This window comes from Phalacrocorax aristotelis, chromosome 1 (genome assembly GCF_949628215.1).
Source record: "Phalacrocorax aristotelis chromosome 1, bGulAri2.1, whole genome shotgun sequence".
Classification (NCBI taxonomy): domain Eukaryota; kingdom Metazoa; phylum Chordata; class Aves; order Suliformes; family Phalacrocoracidae; genus Phalacrocorax; species Phalacrocorax aristotelis.
The window spans coordinates 21906630-21926616 of NC_134276.1; the positions used below are offsets into that span (position 1 = coordinate 21906630).

At 40.1% G+C, this 19987-nt stretch overlaps 1 protein-coding gene across 2 annotated transcripts in view; it reads right to left on the reverse strand.

Moving 5' to 3' along the window:
* The window catches only part of MIPEP (mitochondrial intermediate peptidase), a 78677-nt gene that overhangs the window by 46463 nt on the left and 12227 nt on the right, over positions 1 to 19987 (reverse strand). For both annotated transcript variants that reach the window (XM_075083734.1, XM_075083744.1), the window contains exons 7-11: positions 17034 to 17190; positions 16655 to 16703; positions 15946 to 16006; positions 15244 to 15296; positions 58 to 211 (exon numbers count right to left, since the gene is read on the reverse strand). In XM_075083734.1, coding sequence (XP_074939835.1) covers positions 58 to 211; positions 15244 to 15296; positions 15946 to 16006; positions 16655 to 16703; positions 17034 to 17190 — 474 coding nt within the window. The remainder of the gene's footprint in view (positions 1 to 57; positions 212 to 15243; positions 15297 to 15945; positions 16007 to 16654; positions 16704 to 17033; positions 17191 to 19987) is intronic.

Genomic DNA, 19987 nt, shown 5'->3' on the forward strand with positions numbered 1-19987 from the left:
CGTCAGCTAGTCTAACTTCCCTTTGTCGTTTCAGATGCTGGGAACACGAATACTTACCAACTTTCGAACATCTTCAGACCAAACCTCTCCTCTCTGTGTCTGTTCAGCATAAAGGGAGATTCCTAGGAGCCGACTGAACAAAGAGTTCAAACCTTCCATGCATGCCCCAAGAGAGAAGAATGGACAGTACAAGCCAGGATCAATGTTATACCTAGGGAAATACAAGAAACCCAAACCAGCCAGTTAGTTGAGCTACATAAATTACAGTCTTCACCTCCAAGTCATAGGATATGACAAAATACACCAGGTAAGCCTCAAGCCCCTTACTGAGCTTTATTTTTCAAATAGTGAAACTAAGTCACAGAGTAGTTATGGCACAGTGCTTCACAGTAACTCAATTTTTCTTATATTCAAATTTGCATACCAAATTCAGCAGATGTTGACGACGATTTTCAGAGATGTGGCAAACACGTAACTCAGACACACCATGGCAACACCACAGGTGGCCAGGCTGTGGTTTTTGATTTACAGGAGGCCACCAGCACTCAAGTGCCACTCCTCTGCCAAGGCTGCACCATGTCACTCATCAGAAAATGGAGCTGGCTTTGGCTATGGCATAAGCCAAATCCTCAACTAGGGCAGGAAACCAACCAGTAAGCACTGCTGATTATGCAGTCTTGTCTTTCGCTGGAGCAACAGAAACACCAAGGAGATACAATCACCTCCCACGCAAGAATCACACCTCAAGCTCTGGGGACTCTCTGAAGCTGCAGAAAGTATCTTACAGCTTTGAGCCACATGAAGATTTTAGATGTGATGTGGAGTTCCAACATGGCCAAGCTTCCTGAGCCTAACAACAAACAATTAAGTATGTTCAAGACACTGTAGCACAGAAGATACACATGGGGAGGAAGACATCATGCATGAACACACATGAACTGAGAACAAACAAAAAGCAATTATAAAAGTAGTTCAGAGGCGTATGCAGCCTATACTTGGGCTCAAACTTGCTGAGACTCTGACCCTAAAAAGTAAATAAATAAAAAGTGTATCCAGCAAACAAATGCTTTGCAAACTTACACCTTCTACAAGCCACTCAGGGCCACACAACTCTTTGGACAGGACAGCAAAATCAGAACTGGAATTCTCTCGTAGTTGTGCATGCAACACAAATGGCAAAAATGTTATTGCTCCCTCATTTCACATATGAAGTCCAAGTTATTTATACCATTTTCTGGGGTCTGGAGTAAAGCCTGTTTAACTCTAGAGAATCACAGTCCCACCCTTCTATCTTCTTTCTTCTTTCATGCTCTTGTGCTTTTGCTTCTTAATGAAATGGTAACTAGTCACTGCAATTTAAACATGCATCAGCCACACTACAATAGCTGAACACCAAAGATGAGAACCATGCTATTTGAAGGCCTATGATCAAAAGGCTTAGTTAGAGACCAGCTGTGAAATAGTCAGCTAGTGGCTATCCGCTTACCTACCCTTTCTTCCTTCCCATTCCAACACACAAAAGAAAATAAGCTAAAAACAAAGTCCATTGGGGATACTGCATTTCACAAAATCGCAGAATCATTAAAGCTGGAGAAGATCCTTAAGACCATCAAGTCCAACCATCAACCCAACACTACTATGTCTCCTAAACCATGCCCTGAAGTGCCACGTCTACATGGTTTTGGATCATCTCCAGGGAAGGTGACGCCACCACCTCTCTGGGCAGCATATTCCAATGCCTGACCACTCTTTTGGTGAAGACATTTTTCCTAATATCCAATCTAAACATCCCCTGACACAACTTAAGGCCATTTCCTCTCATCCTATCGCCAGTGACTTGGGAGAAGAGGCCAACACCCACCTCACTATAACCTCCTTTCAGGCAGTTGTAGAGAGCAATAAGGTCTCCCCTCAGCCTCCTCTTCTCCAGACTAAACAACCCCAGTTCCCCCAGCCACTCCTCACAAGACCTGCTCTCCAGACCCTTCACCAGCTTCGTTGCCCACCTCTGGACATGTTCCGGTGCCTCAGATGTCTGTGTAATGAGAGGCCCAAAACTGAGCACAATACTCGAGGTGCGGCCTCACCAGTGCCGAGTACAGGGGCACCACTTCCCTGCTGGCCACACTATTCCTGATACAAGCCAGGATGCTCTTGGCCATCTGGGCACACTGCTGGCTCATGTTCAGCCGCCTGCCAACCAACACCCCCAGGTCCTTCTCTGCTGGTCAGCTCTCCAGCTACTCCTCCCCAAGCCTGTAGCGCTGCATGGGGTTGTTGTGACCCAAGTGCAGGACCTGGCACTTGGCCTTGTTAAACCTCATATCGTTGGCCTCGGCCCATCAATCCAGCATGTCCAGATCCCTCTGCAGAGCCTTCCTACCCTAAGGAGATCAACGCTCCCACCCAACTCGGTGTCATCTGCAAACTTGCTGAGGGTGCACTCAATCCCCTCATCCAGATCATTGATAAAGATATTAAACATGACTGGCCCCAAAACTGACCCCTAGGGAACACCACTTGTGACCGGCCACCAACTGGATTTAACTCCGTTCACCACAACTCTCCGGGCTCAGCCATCCAGCCAGTTTTTTACTCAGTTTGGCAAAATGCTGCTTACAACTGCGGCCTCTTAGTACCTTCACATCCTCCTCCCCGAGACATCCAGTATCATCCAGGGTTTCCCTGTCATTTCCTCCCTGTCAACTGGGAGAAGAGAGATGATTGTATGAGATATTTTGAGAAAGAAAACATGATACAGTACTATAAATACACACTTCAGTAAATCAAAATTTAACTACACCAACAGCTCACAGTCATAAGAAACCATGAGATTTTCACAGTTGTAGGAAATTAAAACATGTAGCTCATACCAGTGAGTTCAGCTGCAGGAAAAGAGAATATGAAAATGGTAATAAAGTCAAGAACTGCACCCTTGAAAACACTTCATGAAATTAAGCCACATTTACACAGGAAGCAAGAAAAATCAAAAGAAGTGTGATATCAAGAGACCAGACTGCTCAAACTTTTCTGAAGAGTATAATTTTTTTCTGATGGACTACTGATTTTCTAATCCTGGAAACCATTTCCAAGCACATGAAAGACAAGAAAGTCATCAGGAGCAGTCAGCATGGATTCACCAAGTCATGCTTGACCAACTTGATAAACTTCTGTGATGAAAAAACTGGCTTGGTCGACAAGGGGAGAGCAGTGCGCATCATCTATCTGGACTTCAGTAAGGCTTTTGATGCTGTCTCCCATAGGATCCTCACAGAGAAGCTGCTGATGTATGGGCTGGATGAACAGACAGGAAGGTGGACTAAAAACAGGCTGAAAGGCCAGGCTGAGAGGGATGTGATCAGTGCCACAAAGTCAATTGGAAGCCAGTAACTAGCAGTGTCCTCCAAAGGTCAATACCAGGTCCAGCCCTGTTCAACATCTTCATTACTGACCTGGATGATGGGGTAGAGTGTACCCCCAGCAAGTTTACTGATAACATCAAATAGGGAGAAGTGGCTGATACACCAGGAGTCACGATGCCATCCAGACGGACCTTGACAGATTGAAGAAATGGACTGAAAGGAACTTCATGAAGTTCAGGAAGAAGCATGCGAAGTCCTACACCAGGGGAGGAACAACCCCAGGCACCGGTATATTCTGGGGGCCACCCAGCAAGAAAGGAGACTGGATGAAAAGGACCTGGGGGTCCTAGTGGACACCAAGGTGAACATGAGCCAGCAATGGGCCCGTGCTGGAAAGGTGAATGGCATCCTGGGCTGCATTAGGCAAAGTATGGCCAGCAGGCTGAGGGAGGTGAGCCTTACCCTCTACTCAGCACTGGTGAGGCCACACCTGGAGTGCTGTGTGGCCTCCTTAGTACAAAGAGAGACATGGACATACTGGAGAGAATCCAACAAAGGCCCACTAAAACCATTGAGGGTCTGGAGCATCTCTCCCATGGTGAAAGGCTGAGAGAGCTAGGACTGCTAAGCCTAGGGAAGAGAAGGCTCAGGGGGATCTTATTAATGAGTATCAGTACCTGAAGGGAGGATGCAAAGAGGACAGAGCCAGGCTTTTGTCAGTCTGTGCCCAGTGACAGGACCAGAGGCAACGGGCACAGACTGAAAGGAAGAGGTTCCCTCTGGACATCAGAACACACTTTTCCCCCTGTGATGGTGACCGAGCACTGACTGGCACAAGTTGCCCAGGGAGGCTGTGGAGTCTCACTCCTTGGAGATACTCAAAAGCCACCTGGACACAGTCCTGGGCAACTGGCTATAGGTGGTCCTGCTTGAGCAAGAAGGTTGGACCAGATGCCCTCCAGAGCTCTCTTCTAACCTTAACTATTCTCTGATTCTGTGAAGGTGTCATATGCATAGGACTAAGACCACACAGCTGCAGTATGAGATAGATTACAGCTTTATCAGAGGAGGACAATGTTTCATACTAAATGCAAAGGATTTCCACACTCAGTTGAAATACTGGATTAACATGTCTGCTTGGGGGCGGAGGGGAAGAACTCTGAAACTACTTGATGTTTTGTTTCATTTCATTTCTGTCAAAAACACAGTTACTAGCAGGAGAAAATAGTGATATTTCTTCATGAATAGAAGGGGTGACATTAATATATTACAGGGAGAAGATAAGTGCCTATTTCTTCCTCATTCTCAGCACTCCTTGAACATGTGCATTGTCCCCATGAACTTAGCCAATGATGAAGAGAATAGGGAGAAGGCTTTCTGATAGGTATTTTGTAATACACTGCCACTATCCAAAGTAGGGGGGGGGGCAGGGAGGGAAATCAGTCTGTAATATTTGTGTCTTTTGGAAAAAACACGTACTTATCCACCCACACATGAAAACAGCAGTAACAGACTATACTCACTTAAGGCAGACTGCCCAGGGGAACTAGTCCCCTACCCTGGCTAATGTTTCAAGACGGGACAAACTTGACATTTTAAGTACAATGAGGTCCTGATTAAACAACCATTTTAATAATAACTACACAAAGTTAATGTCAGTCACTCCTAGTAGAACATTGTTAGGATCAAACCTCTCCCACATTTAATGAAAGATATGTGTTAATATTCCTCTTGCCAATGGAAAATTGCAAAAAAGTTTTGAAAACCAACATTGTTTTATACAGAATGCAAAAAAAATATGTTTCTAGTTCTGATCTCACTTATTTCTCCATTTCTGCCTTGCCTTCTATACCAGTGTACAAGCAAAGATCAAAGACATAGATATTGAAAAATCCTCAAATAGCCCTAGTGTCTTATGACACAAGACTGATATTTAAATTACTTTTGGACAATCCTGACAGCAATCAGTGGTGATCATTATACCCTAAGCTAGCCACTGCAATGTCAAAGGAGTTACAAAGAAAGTGGTTAAAATATGATAATATAAAGCAATTTTCACAATCAGATTATAATAATCAATAACACTTCAAAATGAGTATCGGGTACTGAAAAAATGCTACTGCTCCAGGAAGTGGAGTACACCTTCAAAAATCTTTCTTTAATACCAGTCTAGTGCATTCCAGACACCAAAACACAGATTTAATTCACAAGTTTTTAATTTGGTCCTACCTCATACATGAACTCTCTTTTCACAAATCAAGTAAGACCAACTATCATTGAAGAAAGCCTAACCCCAAACTTGCACTGATTCCAGGAAAACTTTCTCTTTGAGCTAATTTAGGAATAAAAATTGCCAAAACCTCAGCTATCTGAAGCTGATGTTCTATAACCAAAAATGCAGTTCCTGGAATTATTTTTCATATATTATCTTGCCTTTCGGTAGCAAGAGCAAACATATAACGGGCTCTTTTCTGAGCCCCCACCTTCAAGATTTAATGCTACTCAATGCAGAATGAAAGGTGAAACACTAGATAAGATTAGAGGACAATGGGGAAAAGGGAAGAAATTAATTTAAGACTTGAATCTTTCCCAAAGAAAAGAATACGCAATGAGTAGAACAGGAAATCCTACAATCTCTACTAGATCTGTAAAGCTGATGTCTGGCTGTAGGGTGTGGGTGGAAAAGTATTTGGAAGAGTTTACAGACAAACTACATGCTCCCTTACTGAAGATTCTTTCTTGATTCCAGGCACTCAAACAGTAGCAGCCATTAGCGACTTCATTGTTTCCAGATGACAGGAAAAAAAGCATCTCTTTGCTAGCAAATGATTACCCAACCTCAGTTATTCACAGCTTCATCACCTTAGTGAAAGTGCAAGAACACAACATTTCCTAGGCATGGTATTTCAGTGTTCAAATTCATGCTAATCTAAAACACCGTAGCACAACTTCTTGGCAGCAATGGGGACTGCAATTGTGACAGCAAGCCAAACTTCTCTTCCCTCAGCCCTTTGAATGAAATTTCTAATGCTGTTCAAGGGTCTCGGGTTGTATCTCCAGAACACTCTCTGAACCGGGCCAGGCTATCCAAAAGACTACATAAAATTCCAAGATGGAGGCTTCTATCAATACGCTCCTTTAGCACTTTAAACTGCCCTGTAACAAAGAGAGAGCATGTCTGTGTAGGATGGAGAGCCCTTTTCGGGGCTTATCCAAGACTGTAAAATAAATTTCTCCTGAAGCTAAAGGGGGAACTCAAAGTTCATCACCTTCTATCCCAGGTGTATGGTGTTTCTTTGATCATTTTTTTCAAATGTGAAACCAAGTGTATTTGAAAATGCACACAAAAGCCTCCCAACAAAACCCTATCAAAACAAGGCATTCCACTGCTCAGTACTTCTCTTTTGATAGAATGAAAGGACAAAAACTTTAGTTAATGAATTAAGTGATAGTGACTCACCCTGTATAAAAAGCAGCAGTTTCCAAAGTACTGCAGCTTAGCCTGCCCCTGAACTGCCCACTGGTCAGAGCAAAACAATTTTCATAATTTATGTTTTAATAATTGTTAATGATCCTACTGTGCATATATTTTTTTATTATAATACATGTTAAAGTAGAAGCCATTCTAAGAATTACTTTAGGCAAGATATTCAAGCTGTTATCAACTGTGGGCTTGGATAGTTGTCTCCTTTTATTTAAAACGAATAGTAAAAAATTCAATAAAACTGCAAGAAACAGCTGTTTTAATATGAGCACACTCTTTCTGGTCACTCTTTGGCAAGCTGCCTCTACATTTATTCAGCCAAGTTACAATTTTTATCTCCATGAAATGCATTCAAGTATTTTTGGGAGAAGAAATCAGACAGGAAGTTATTACAACCCATATTGAACTATGCTGACAGGCATTCTGCTACCAGTAACATTTCTGCTAAGGGTTACTGCTACTAGCAGGAAAGGTTTGGGAGACAGACAGCTAAAATCCACATTGGATACCAGCTGGAGCTCCATTTGGTGACAACAACTGCAAAGAAGTGCCTGAAGACAGGTTTTCTTGTATGCTGTAATTTGCAGCTTGCTCACTGCACCAGCTAAGCAGACAGGCAATATTCAATGGGGAGGATGACACACATGGCATGCTAATGCCACTAGCAGAACATTATACTGCTGTCTCCAAAGCTGGCAAATACATGGAAACATGGTTACAGCACTTCCAAAGGAAGAAAAAGGATTCAGGTCAGCTAAGCAAGCCAGTGCAAGAATCAAACAACCTCTCTGGATACCTTTTCACTTAAAATGTGAGTCCTGGGCCCCTGCAAGGTGATTCAGAGTGTTTCAAATAGGCACCTAGGATGCCTATGTCACCAGAGGAAGGCAAACACAAATATGCTTCTCTCAGGCTTAGCAAGGCACCAACTAGACCTAACTAGCAGAAGTCTTGAGCTCAGTTATGAGCTCTTGCTCATCTCTGGACCTCAGGTTTCCTTGCCTGGAATGCATGTTGTATACCTGAATCCCAAGAGGATGAACAGCACAGCCTTTCCTGAGGGAAGATGCCTTTGAAAATGCAGGCAAAGGAGATGGAAGAATGGTGGTCTGATGAATCACAACAGAACTTTGCAGAGAACTACATACTCCAGTCAGAAGGACTTCTTACCATAGAACCTTTCTTCTAGGATATCTGAGGTTAAATAAACAGATATGGATTGATTTCTGATACTTGCAGTGCTACAAAAAGTTTTCCCAAAAACCCTTGAACCTGAGGACATAAATTTTCTTAAGACTTTATGTGCAACTTCAAGCATCTGAATGCACTTCTGGAAGAGCAGGAAAAGGAAATACCAAAATTTCTATCCATTACAGACATACACACCAGAAAACACAATTATTAATCTAAAAGATGTCTTCCTGAAATCAAGGCGGCATTTTTACATGACTAGATATTTAAAAAAGAAGATTGCTTTTAGTTTAGATGTAGTAAATATCATACTACATTTATGTCAAAATATAAAGGACACCGGTATATAAATCTCACTCTGAAAAAATCAGAAACAGCATCAACAAATATATACATGAACTCATCTACAGTGGAAAAGAATATTTTTCTCTGTGCCAAACTTTCAGTTAGCTACTTTGACATAAAAGAAAAAATCAAGAATTAAAAGTAGTCCCTTTTATTGCAATAATGAATCTCAAATTTTGTTCCTGTAGAACTGCATAACTCATATGCTTGAATGTCCAAAACTGTGAAAGACTGAGAAGCACAAAAATGAACAAAAGAAGTTTGCTCTGCTTTCATTTTGTCTTAAAACATATTCCAATAACTTAATTCACTCTGAACATCTGCTTTCAAATGCCAAAGCATTTGTATTCATAACAAAGCCCAGGAAAGAATGAAAATTTTTTTATGCACTTTATGTCAGAATGTGAGCTCAGAAACTTTACAAAGAGAAATCTCAGAACCCTCCTAAAGAAAGTAGAAATATCAAAGAAAACAGTAGTTTCTTTGATGTAAATTCCTGCTTTATATTAAAGGATAAACTATGTTAAAAAATCCAGACACCTTACTTTTACCGTATGCAGCCCAGCACTATTTTTAAAAGAAGTAATACAGCCAAACCAATTTAAAAACCAATTTTAAGAAGTTAGCTGACACAATGAGGTTTGGTTATTCTTCAAGAACAGCAGGCTTCAAACAAAAAAGCTGTGTCCCTATGAAGAACAAAGATGTACTATGTGATTATAAATAATTATTTCTAAGCTTGTATGACTTCACTGAGCCTAAATAAAATGCAGACTTCTAAAATCACTTTCATTTAAGCTGTATATTTGGAAGGAAACTAAGACTGTTCTGTGTAGCATGACTTTCATCTATTCTATTAAGAATGCTTTTTATAAACTTGGACATTAGGGATATTTGAGTAAGGATCACTGTTCTTCAGAACATGAGCCTTCAGACTCTTAACTGCAAATTAACTGCTTGGCAAGAATTCTTATTAGTGATTATTAAATGTAGTCCCCAATATATTCTGACGACTTCTTTTTTTTTGAGAAAAATTATTATCCTGTTGACGTCCACGAAATATAGAACACTAAGTTAACTACCTCTAATAAAACAGATTCTGTCAAAACTTTCAAAGAAACTTGAAAAAATCTTGTTAGTGGAAGATAAAAGTGAGATGAACCCCTCAGGTTAACTTAGAGAGATCAAGACAAGGAAAACCCCTTCCAATTTTCATTATATGCCAGACTATGAAATTTAATTCTTTACCTGAAGGGAGACTCTTAATCATGATTTATTGAAGACTCTGGACTTCTTAATAATAATAATAATAGTAAGCCTTTGTACTCTCATCAACCATAAACTAGCGCCTATATCTCACACTCCTTTTTTTTTTTTGTTAATTGCCCTTCATAGAATATTTCGGAGGAGGTCGGGATAATTTGAAATATTGGTTTGGTATTGACACTGCATGGAACTTCTAGATTTGACTTTCTTTTCAAATCAACAATTTCTTTGTCTTTCCACAATGTTTTGAACAAACAAAAAATGTCTTGAAACTTGAATTCTGCTTTACAGCAAGCCTTTTCAATAACTTTCAGGTTTTATCCCAAAAAGCTTAGTCCACTAGCTCAGCGACTGGTAAGCTAAATGGACTTTTTGCACCTACATTAGTTGTTTTAATAGAAGGCATGCCTTCCCTTGCTTATAAACAGACAGTTATAGAAAGTTTTCCTTCTCTATGTGTACTTTATTTGAAAGATTTCCTGGTTCTTTTTAAATTTTGCATTATTTTTCCACTTCAGCTTTCATTTTGAACAGAGTGTCAGTTTTCTTACATATTCTACAAAAGGTCTGGGCTGGTTTTCTACATGGTGTTCCCAACAGAGAACAAACACTCTTTCATAAAACTAAAAATAATTTAACAAAAAGCAGCCATATACAAGTTTGATTACAAGTAACTTGCAAACCTCAACATTAGTTGCAGCGTTTAGCAACTTGAGAAACATACATATTTAGATACCTTGGTATTGAACCTACCACTCCCCCCGAAGCCAGCAGCCTATGTACAGTACCAAGAAGAAAGGTGATAAGTTATTCCTAATTTCTGCTCATCTGGTCACCCAAAGACCCCAAACACCTGCAGTTCCTTATCTTTCCTACACAGCAGGAAACTGGCTTCTTTTGGCATTGATTTGTTCATCCCCAAGGCCAGTCTTACTTATTCCTGCAGTCCCAAAGAGACAGACCAGCACAGAGTACAATGTCCTGCAAGCACATCCCAGTTACAAGTTGAATACAATCTGTGACATTTTGGCAAAAATCCCAACAGTGAATTATAGCCAGCGAAGTCAGCACAGCCTGGGAAGCACCAAAGGTTAGGGAAACAGGAGTCATTACCAAATACACTAAGCTCACCACTGACGGTTCTCAAGAACAGTTCTATGCCTCCATCAGACGTGACTTAAGCACAGTCAATCCTACCTTCAAGGCAAATATTTGACCTCAAAAGGTCTCCTCCAGCGTTTTTTTCTTTTTTTATGACCCGGAAGAAGTCAGCAAAGCTACCACATCTTTGCAAGATCAGGGCCTTGTGAATTATTTATAAATGCAGCTGCACTTACTGAGAAGTAATGGGATATAATTATTACTATGGTGCTTGCCTGCACTAAAACTCAACAGTATTATATTTATAATATACATATTAGACATCTTCTTGCTTGTTAGAGGCTGAAGCATGTTCTAGCATTCACTGTTTTATTACCCTTAGCCTGCCAAAATTCTTGAGGTTCTCCTAATTACTCTATCTTCTTTTAAGATACTATTACCATGAATTTTGGACTTTTGTCTCCAGTTTCTCTTAAATGTACATTTACACTGACATCTATTTTTTCTGCCACTTAAACTATAGCTACAAAAACATTATATTGTCATAAGTGTGGGTTTAAAGCCAGAGAGGTTACTTAACATAATTAAAAAAAAAAAAAAAAAAAAAAACAGAAAACAAAACCCAAAAAAACTATCCTGTTACCACCAATGGGAGACTTACACTTTTGAAGTAGGATCAAGTTTCCAGGGAAAAGACTTGGTGAAAGCTGACAAGAAAAAAACTATTGTGGCTGTTTCCAGAGAGAAAAAGTACTCTGTGAATTATGTCTGGAGCTCCTCCTTCTGTTCAACTTACAAAACAGCAGAAATGGTCAATAACTGTAGAAGCAAAGAGTGAAAATAAAGGCAACCTGATATGACAGCAAATGTCATTAAAATTCAGTAGTCCAAACGCATGTGAATATCCTACATTCTTCAGATGTAAATATCCAACTCTTAAAACTAATTATGAGGAATCTAATGAAGGATTTTTTTTCCTTAATCCTGTTCTAATATAGAATAAACATATATTTAGAATATTAAAATATATTTACAATCAAAATATACAACAGGTAGATATAAAACAGACACAATAAAAATATGTCATGAGTTTTACTGTCATCTGAGACAAATTGATGTAGCTGGTCAAAATCTGGAAAACTAAAGACAAAGTAAAAGATCACATCAAGATCACATTATCTATGCCTGCTCACAACACTTCTGGTTGCAAATACGGTCATATAGACCAAAATAGGAAACAGTAAACCTTTTTCAACAGACACAGACACTGTCCCATCCGATGTTTCTTGCACCCCTTCGTGGTGCATGTGTGACATAATAGAACGTTGCTAAGTTACTTAATCAAGAACTAAACCCCTGTAATAATTTTCTTTATACCTAGGTTTGTAAAGATAATCTGCACCTTATGTACCTGACAATATCTAGGAAACTATGGTTCTGTACATCACCTGGAGCCACACTGACAATAGTAGTCCAAAAGAAATACCAAAAAACCACATATTTGCTTCCCTTTAAAAAAAATTTACTAAGCAGAAAAAAAAGAAATTCCTAACAATACGGAAATCCACCACAGAAACTACTACTGAGTCCCAAAACACAACAGAAAAAAACGTAAGCCATGCTCTGCGCCCAGCACTATTACAAGTATGACCATGGCATTTATATAAAAGTAAATTTCTTACAAAAAAGAGAAGCCCTTGAAGACCAAAACAGCTCATCTACTAAACAAATACTAATAATGGGAGAAATGCATACCAGGTAAATATAACTTGTTTGAAAACATATTTTGCCATTCCATAATGGAAAAACGCAAAATAAAATAGGATACAATAAGTAAAAATTAAATCATTTATCTTATAAATAAATAAAATGAAACAAGATAAAATTTTTAAAACAAACAAACAAAACAAACAGAAAGTATAAATTATCTTCTCAGGGGAAAAAAGAGCAAACCAAGGAAAACAACATCACTTTTCCTTAGACACATAATGCTACAAGGTAATTGGCTTATCTAGAAAAAGAATAGCAACAAACAGCCCAAAGTCAAACTCCCGCCAGTATGAAGCTTTGTGACAGATACAGTACTCATCTTCCAGTTACAAAAGTGTTGAACTGAACACACCAATGCATCCAAGGGGCTTTCAAGAAAGGATGTGGTCAAACAAAGGTAAGTAAAAGTACAAAATAAAGGATAGTAGATTCACATTTACATAGATAGTAAGTGGCAAATAGAACATGTTTAGGACACAGACATGACAAGGTATATTCCTGTCCTCTGGTTGTGGTACAAATACTCTCTGACTCCTGGCTGGTTTCAGTCATAAAGCTCAGCCACTGATACTATGCAGTGGAGAAGTGAGTTTTACTTTCCAGGGCTGATTACCCAGTATCCAGTACCCTGTTAAAATACCTACAATATGGGCAGAATGAATGTAAAGCACTGTTAAGTCACTGCCAGATCAAGAACTTTTTCCAAAGACAGACCACTATACAGAAAACAGGGGAGTGAAAGACCTACGCCCTTGGTTTTTGGGGAAACACTGCTGCACATGACAGAGAGGAAAACCACTTTTCCTGCAGTCTTGTAGGTGTTTTTATACCTGCCAGAAAAAAAATATCCCCGTGCAACCTGGAGGGAGAAAAAGGTTGGGCCCCAACACTGCATTGTAATCAGGGGGGCACACTGATCCAGCTGCCAGACTTGGTGTCTGAATAGATAAAAAATTGCAAAGACAAAGTGCCAACGTCTTGGTCTGTTTTACCTGCAGCTCTCCCTTTGTGAAGCTACCATGCAATTCTTAAAGTAACTTCACTGGGTCTTTTACAAAGCCCTACAGGAAAGGAAATATTTTTCCTCCTAATGCCAAAATGAGCAGAATAATATATTTGTGATCATCAGCAACTCAATTACAATATGGTTAGCTTCATGAGATGATCTAAGAAGGACAATAAGACAGTATCAGAAGACACTCTTCCAGGAGGAGAAAGAAACAAACACAGAGCCTTCTATACCAAATGCTCTAACCCTTATGGGACACACTAATTCTGAAAACAGAGAAAGCAGACACTATAGGAAATGTAGAAAATAAATACGATACATAGGCAAGAAATTTAATCAACGTTAGACAGTAAAGTTAAGTACTAGGTATCAAAATGTAATCCTGTGTTGAAGACACCATGCAGCCAAGGTAAAAGAGATCTATCTGTAAGCTACAAGGTAGTATCTTGAAAAAGTATGACAGTGCTCCTCCACAGACTGCTATTGACCACTGCTAAAACGGGATTTGGAGCTACATGGACCTTGGCTCTCCTCCAGTATAACCACTACCTTGTTCCCACTTTCACAGAAGCATATCTGCTACCTGTCCAGTTTGAAACAAAAGGAGCCACTCCCAGGCTGTGCCACAAACACGCAATTCACACATACTCTGCAGAGTGCTGCACGCTCCAGCATCCACTACAGGGAGCAAACCCAGCAGCTGGACATCCCTCTCCCTCCCCTGCACAACAAGTTCTGCACACCCAGGATGCAAATGTTGCTGCACATACATACCTCAATTCCCATCTGAGCATGCAGTAACTTAAGACAAGGCTAATATTAGAGGTCCTGCTCATAAAACTACTGCCTCCATTACAAAATACAAGAAAGGAGCAGAACAGCCAGGCCAACTGCCAGCAATCCTTCCACGCCATGTCTATACTACCACAGCTTTCTGATCCAGAGTAAACAACTACTTCAATCAGATACATCTAGTCTAAGTTTGTTTAAAAACCAAAAAAATAGGAATCTGCAGCGAAGGAAGATTTTTCCTCTTCCTCTTGTGAGAGAAGCACAACTTTAAATTATCTTTTCCAACACAAACCTAAAAGGTCACCAGTGCTGATCTAATAAAGGCAACATGCAGGGCTTATGTCTTTCAGAGCTGGCATCTCATTATTTGCAAAGGTTTTGTGCACTATTTAAGTCTGTGTAGAGGATTTATTTCCCAGTCTTTGCAGGAGAGATGAGAATTAATTCTATCCATAAACAGTGAAGATCTACTCAGGAAGTTGCTATTTCAAACTTCTAGAAGGGGATGATAGGTGCATGTTCAGTAAGAAGTACAGTACAGTTAAAATATGAACAGGAGTTGGACTGTATTCAGTAATGTAAGTTTATTTTTAAACACTACTGCAGCTCAGCTAAAAGCCTAAAGCAAAACAAGAATAAGGATATTCTAGCTGTTCTGAAACAGTTTCATCCTCTTGTATCTTCAAAGATGGCCAATACTTCCCTGTAAAACAACAAAGGAGCCAAAAACTTCTACAGGCATTCCAGCAGTAACTAAGAAATGTTACAAACAACTGCCCCACCAGATACTCTTTCTTTTTCATATTGAAGTACATCTTCAAAGAAGGAAATCCTGTTTACATTGAGGACTTTCTTTATCCTTATTGCAAGGAATGAAATAAAGACACTCATTTACATCACAATCATGAACATAAAGAGCTTACCTCTCAGCACGAAGGACGCCACTGTAGTAAGGATGATCCCAGGGCATCAGCTTCTGAAAGAGAATTCCAGCTTATAACTGCAGTAATGGACATGAGTGAACCCAAAAAAAAAGTTTTGTTTCCTCTGAATATTTTTGCAGTTTCGACAAGTCACAGAACTTTAAAACTTAATGAGAAACATTCAGTGCTAAAAACGTAATCAGAAAAAGCATCATGTATCATAACTTGAAACTTTTTTTTAACATTTGCTTTAAGATGGTGCTTCTTATTCAAATATATAATGGGACTTCATATCAGATTTTAAGAAATACACCTAGATAAACCTAGCCACGCACAGAATTAGGATACCTACAACACAGTATGCAAACTGGACATGCATCAACCTAAAGTACAGCCTTCATTTTTCAAATTAGTCAATTAATTCAAAACAAAGTAGTATTTACTTTCACCACTTTATATTTTGGTTATCTCAGTATCATTTTCTATAAAGCAACAGCTATCTCGCACTCAGTGCTTGGTTTTAATACAAATAGCAGCTAAGCATTCAAAAAGCATTCAAAGCCAGACGACAAAGTTTCTCTTTCTAATTATACTATGTGTTGTACACTAAAATAGAGTTAATTTTTCTTGTAGAACAAGGTTAGGTTATACTAGATTTAAAAAAAAAAAAAATACAAGACCACACACAAATATTTAACTTACTGAATTCTGGGGGTTGAGCTTCATTTTCATCTTTGTCATCATTTCAAAATCTTTCTGAGTTCTGAAAAATATTTTTACGATGGAAGTGTTAATGAAAGATTTTTGAGCAATGGAATACAGTACACAATAATACTCCATCCTAAGAAAATACCCATCATCAGAGATTGATAGTACTCCGTAATATGGCAGACCCATACACTACAGTAAAAGAACTTCTCCATTTTGCTTTTGTCATCCAGGTACCTTCAAATCAAGTCCCTCTTACTCTGGTTGTACACCTCCAAAGTATTTTCCTTCTTACAATACACTTACTATACACAATCATGAAACTGTCCTGTGCTGTGTGGAACTAAGGGAGGCAAGAAGGACAGAGAGGGGAATTTGCTTATCCACGTAAATCATATGGAGCTGTGCATGCAGGGAGAAGACCTGGAGAGGTGTTCTTCAACACTTAAACTTGGTCATGTTGTTTGCTGTTGCCTGCATTTCTTGGCACATCATTTGTTGCATTCAGTCCTGGGTGTTCTCTGGTCACAGACACAGAATTTATTCTAAACTGACAGCTCCCCTCAAAACTCTGAGAAAGTCTTGCTTTTTGTTTCATCAGAGCATACAATAAGTACTGCTGACTGACTTATTAGTGCACAAGTCCCTCTATTCTTGAAATAAATAGTATGGTTAGAAAAATAACTTAGTGAAAAAGACATACCTTTTAGACAACTGGTCAGAAAGCTTCTCCAGAAACTGTCTTACTGTCTCTATAAGTTAAATGGGGAAAAAAATTAAGGAAAAGATGATAATTTCAGAAGAATTTAGTACCACATTTACTTTGTTACATGCTGGGATAATGGCAACTTCATAATCTAAGGAGCGAGCATTGATTCTGAACAAAAACACTGGTTCCTAGTCAGTGAGTATTGCCATTTATAGAAAGCATGAGTATTGCATACAGCAAAATGTAACTGCAAGAAGATGCTTCACTGGAAGAAGTATGTGTAAACTTTGCAAAAGAAAGTAACAACTTTTGACCTCATACCTAACACAGTGCATTTGATTTCTCAGCATGTCCTTCCACACATGCCTTATACCTGGATTTTTGGCCATTGTTCCCTGAAGAGCCCTGTGGGCAAAGGTGTTGTACCCAACCAACTGTGCCAGACTGTTTCGACTAGCAAGCAGTTCTTCTAAACGGCTCAACTGCTCAGCGTTTGGGTAAAGGAAAATCTTGTAAGCAGCTTCTCGCACCTAACAATAAAAGAAAAAACAAAACAAAAAGGTCACATTACTACAGTGCAATTTTTAATGGCAACAAGTGATGCAACTGAAGGTCTGTCATTACAGCTGTATTTCACTGATACTCTTGAGAAAAGGCCTAACACCTTTTAACAATAGTAATTAGGACTGCCTGAAAATTACAGCTCTCTTATCCATTAAAGATGGAATGAAGAAATGCAATGAGACAACCTAACAGATCAAGACTGACAAAAAGGGTCTTTTCTCTACTCCTGTCAACAGTCCCCTTGATGCTCATTGCCTCCCTCCTTCTGCCAACGTCTGTGCTTTCTCAGAACACTCTGTGGGCTATCTTAACTCACTAAAACTTCTTAAAATAAACCCAAAAGAAAGCCAAATTGTTCTCTGCACATAGTTAAGCTGGCTTATGGAAGGATCTGATAAGAAGCAAAGACAGGGTCAGGGGAGATGAAAAAGAGGAAGAGAAAAGCCTTATTTCTTTTGAAGTAGCAAGCTATTGTCTGCCCATCTGCCCAGGGACAATCAGTTTTTCTCCTATGTCTGGTTTGTTTGGGTTTTTCCATAAGTCTCTCAAAAAAAATCACCTCAAGCCTCAGGAAATCTGGTAAAATGCTTTTTATGTTTCACAAACCAACTGAAGATAATATTTTTTTTGTACGTATGGAGTAGGCTTAAGAAATCCAGCAACAACTTATGCTTGTCTTCGTTTGAAATAAGCTTCTCTCTTGGATAATATAGTCAACAAGAATGCAGTTCCTGAGTTTATAAAAAAAGAATTACAATAATTCCCAAGTCATTTTGTACCTGCCCTGTTCCACCAAGCTTTCATTTTAAAAGAAGCAAATAAAGTAATTGAGGTGATTCCCCTTCCTTGCATATGGTTCAGCAATGTGTCTTTGCAGCAAAGGCCAGCAGCAAAGGCCAACAGCATACTGAGCTCTATTGGAAAGAGTACAGCCATCTGGTCCACAGACATGATCATTTCCCTCTACTTGGTACTGTCCAGACTACATTTGGAGCACAATGTCCAGATTTTGGTTCTGCAGGACAAGAAAGACACTGACATACTAGAGTGGGTCCAGTGCAGGGCCTCCCAAGTGTTTGGGCGCTGGAGCACTTGACACAGAATGGAGGCTGAGAGAGCTGGGTTTGTCCAGCCTGAAGAAAAAGCTCAAAGGAGTTCTTAATCTTTACTTAGCACTAGGGTGTAGAGAACATGCAACCAGACTGCTCTTGGAAGTGCAGAACAAGAGATGTAACAGACACCAGCTGGAAGATGAAAAATTCCGATTTTGTATCAGGAGAAAAAAGATAACGGTGAGGGTGGTCAAACAGGCTGCCCAGAGAAGTAAATTTGCAGACGACACCGAGTTGGGTGGGAGCGTTGATCTCCTTGAGGATAGGAAGGCTCTGCAGAGGGATCTGGACATGCTGGATTGATGGGCCGAGGCCAACCATATGAGGTTTAACAAGGCCAAGTGCCAGGTCCTGCACTTGGGTCACAACAACCCCATGCAGCGCTACAGGCTTGGGGAGGAGTGGCTGGAGAGCTGACCAGCAGAGAAGGACCTGGGGGTGTTGGTTGGCAGGTGGCTGAACATGAGCCAGCAGTGTGCCCAGATGGCCAAGAGCATCCTGGCTTGTATCAGGAATAGTGTGGCCAGCAGGGAAGTGGTGCCCCTGTACTCGGCACTGGTGAGGCCGCACCTCGAGTATTGTGCTCGGTTTTGGGCCTCTCATTACACAGACATCTGAGGCACCGGAACATGTCCAGAGGTGGGCAACGAAGCCGGTGAAGGGTCTGGAGAGCAGGTCTTGTGAGGAGTGGCTGGGGGAACTGGGGTTGTTTATTCTGGAGAAGAGGAGGCTGAGGGGAGACCCTATTGCTCTCTACAACTGCCTGAAAGGAGGTTATAGTGAGGTGGGTGTTGGCCTCTTCTCCCAAGTCACTGGCGATAGGATGAGAGGAAATGGCCTTAAGTTGTGTCAGGGGATGTTTAGATTGGATATTAGGAAAAATGTCTTCACCAAAAGAGTGGTCAGGCATTGGAATATGCTGCCCAGAGAGGTGGTGGCGTCACCTTCCCTGGAGATGATCCAAAACCATGTAGACGTGGCACTTCAGGGCATGGTTTAGGAGACATGGTAGTGTTAGGTTAACGGTTGGACCTCATGATCCTAGGTCTTTTCCAACCTTAATGATTTTATGATAATTCAATCTCCATCCTTGGAAAGTGTTCAAAACTCAACTGAACATGTCACTGAGGAACCTGATCTACTTGATCCTGCTCTGAACAGGATCAGACTCAAACTGACAAGCTCCATAGGCCCCTTGCAACTTAAAATACATGATTCCCAAAGAGCCTCTGATGCTGAGAACTACATCCTTTAATTGATATATTACTCATAGCTTCAGTAGCAATTCTAAAGATCACGCTATTTTCAGTACAAGAGTTTACAGATGACATGCAATGAGTATCAATTCTTTATTTATATCCTATCAGTGCCATGATTTAATTAATTTTTAATTTCTTACAGAAAATAAACATTACAGCTTGGGTTCTACCACACTAAGGTTTTCTCTTTTTTGTGACAAACAAGATAGGTCTCTAATCCAACCTCCTGCACAAAGCAGGGTCAGCTATGAGGTAAGACCAAGTTGCACAAAGCTTTCTCCAGACATGTCCCAAAACCCTGCACAGGTGGGAGAGACAGCATGACCTCTCTGTTTCACTGCTTGGGTATCATCATCAGGAAAAACTTCTCCAACTGGCTTTTCTCACTTCCA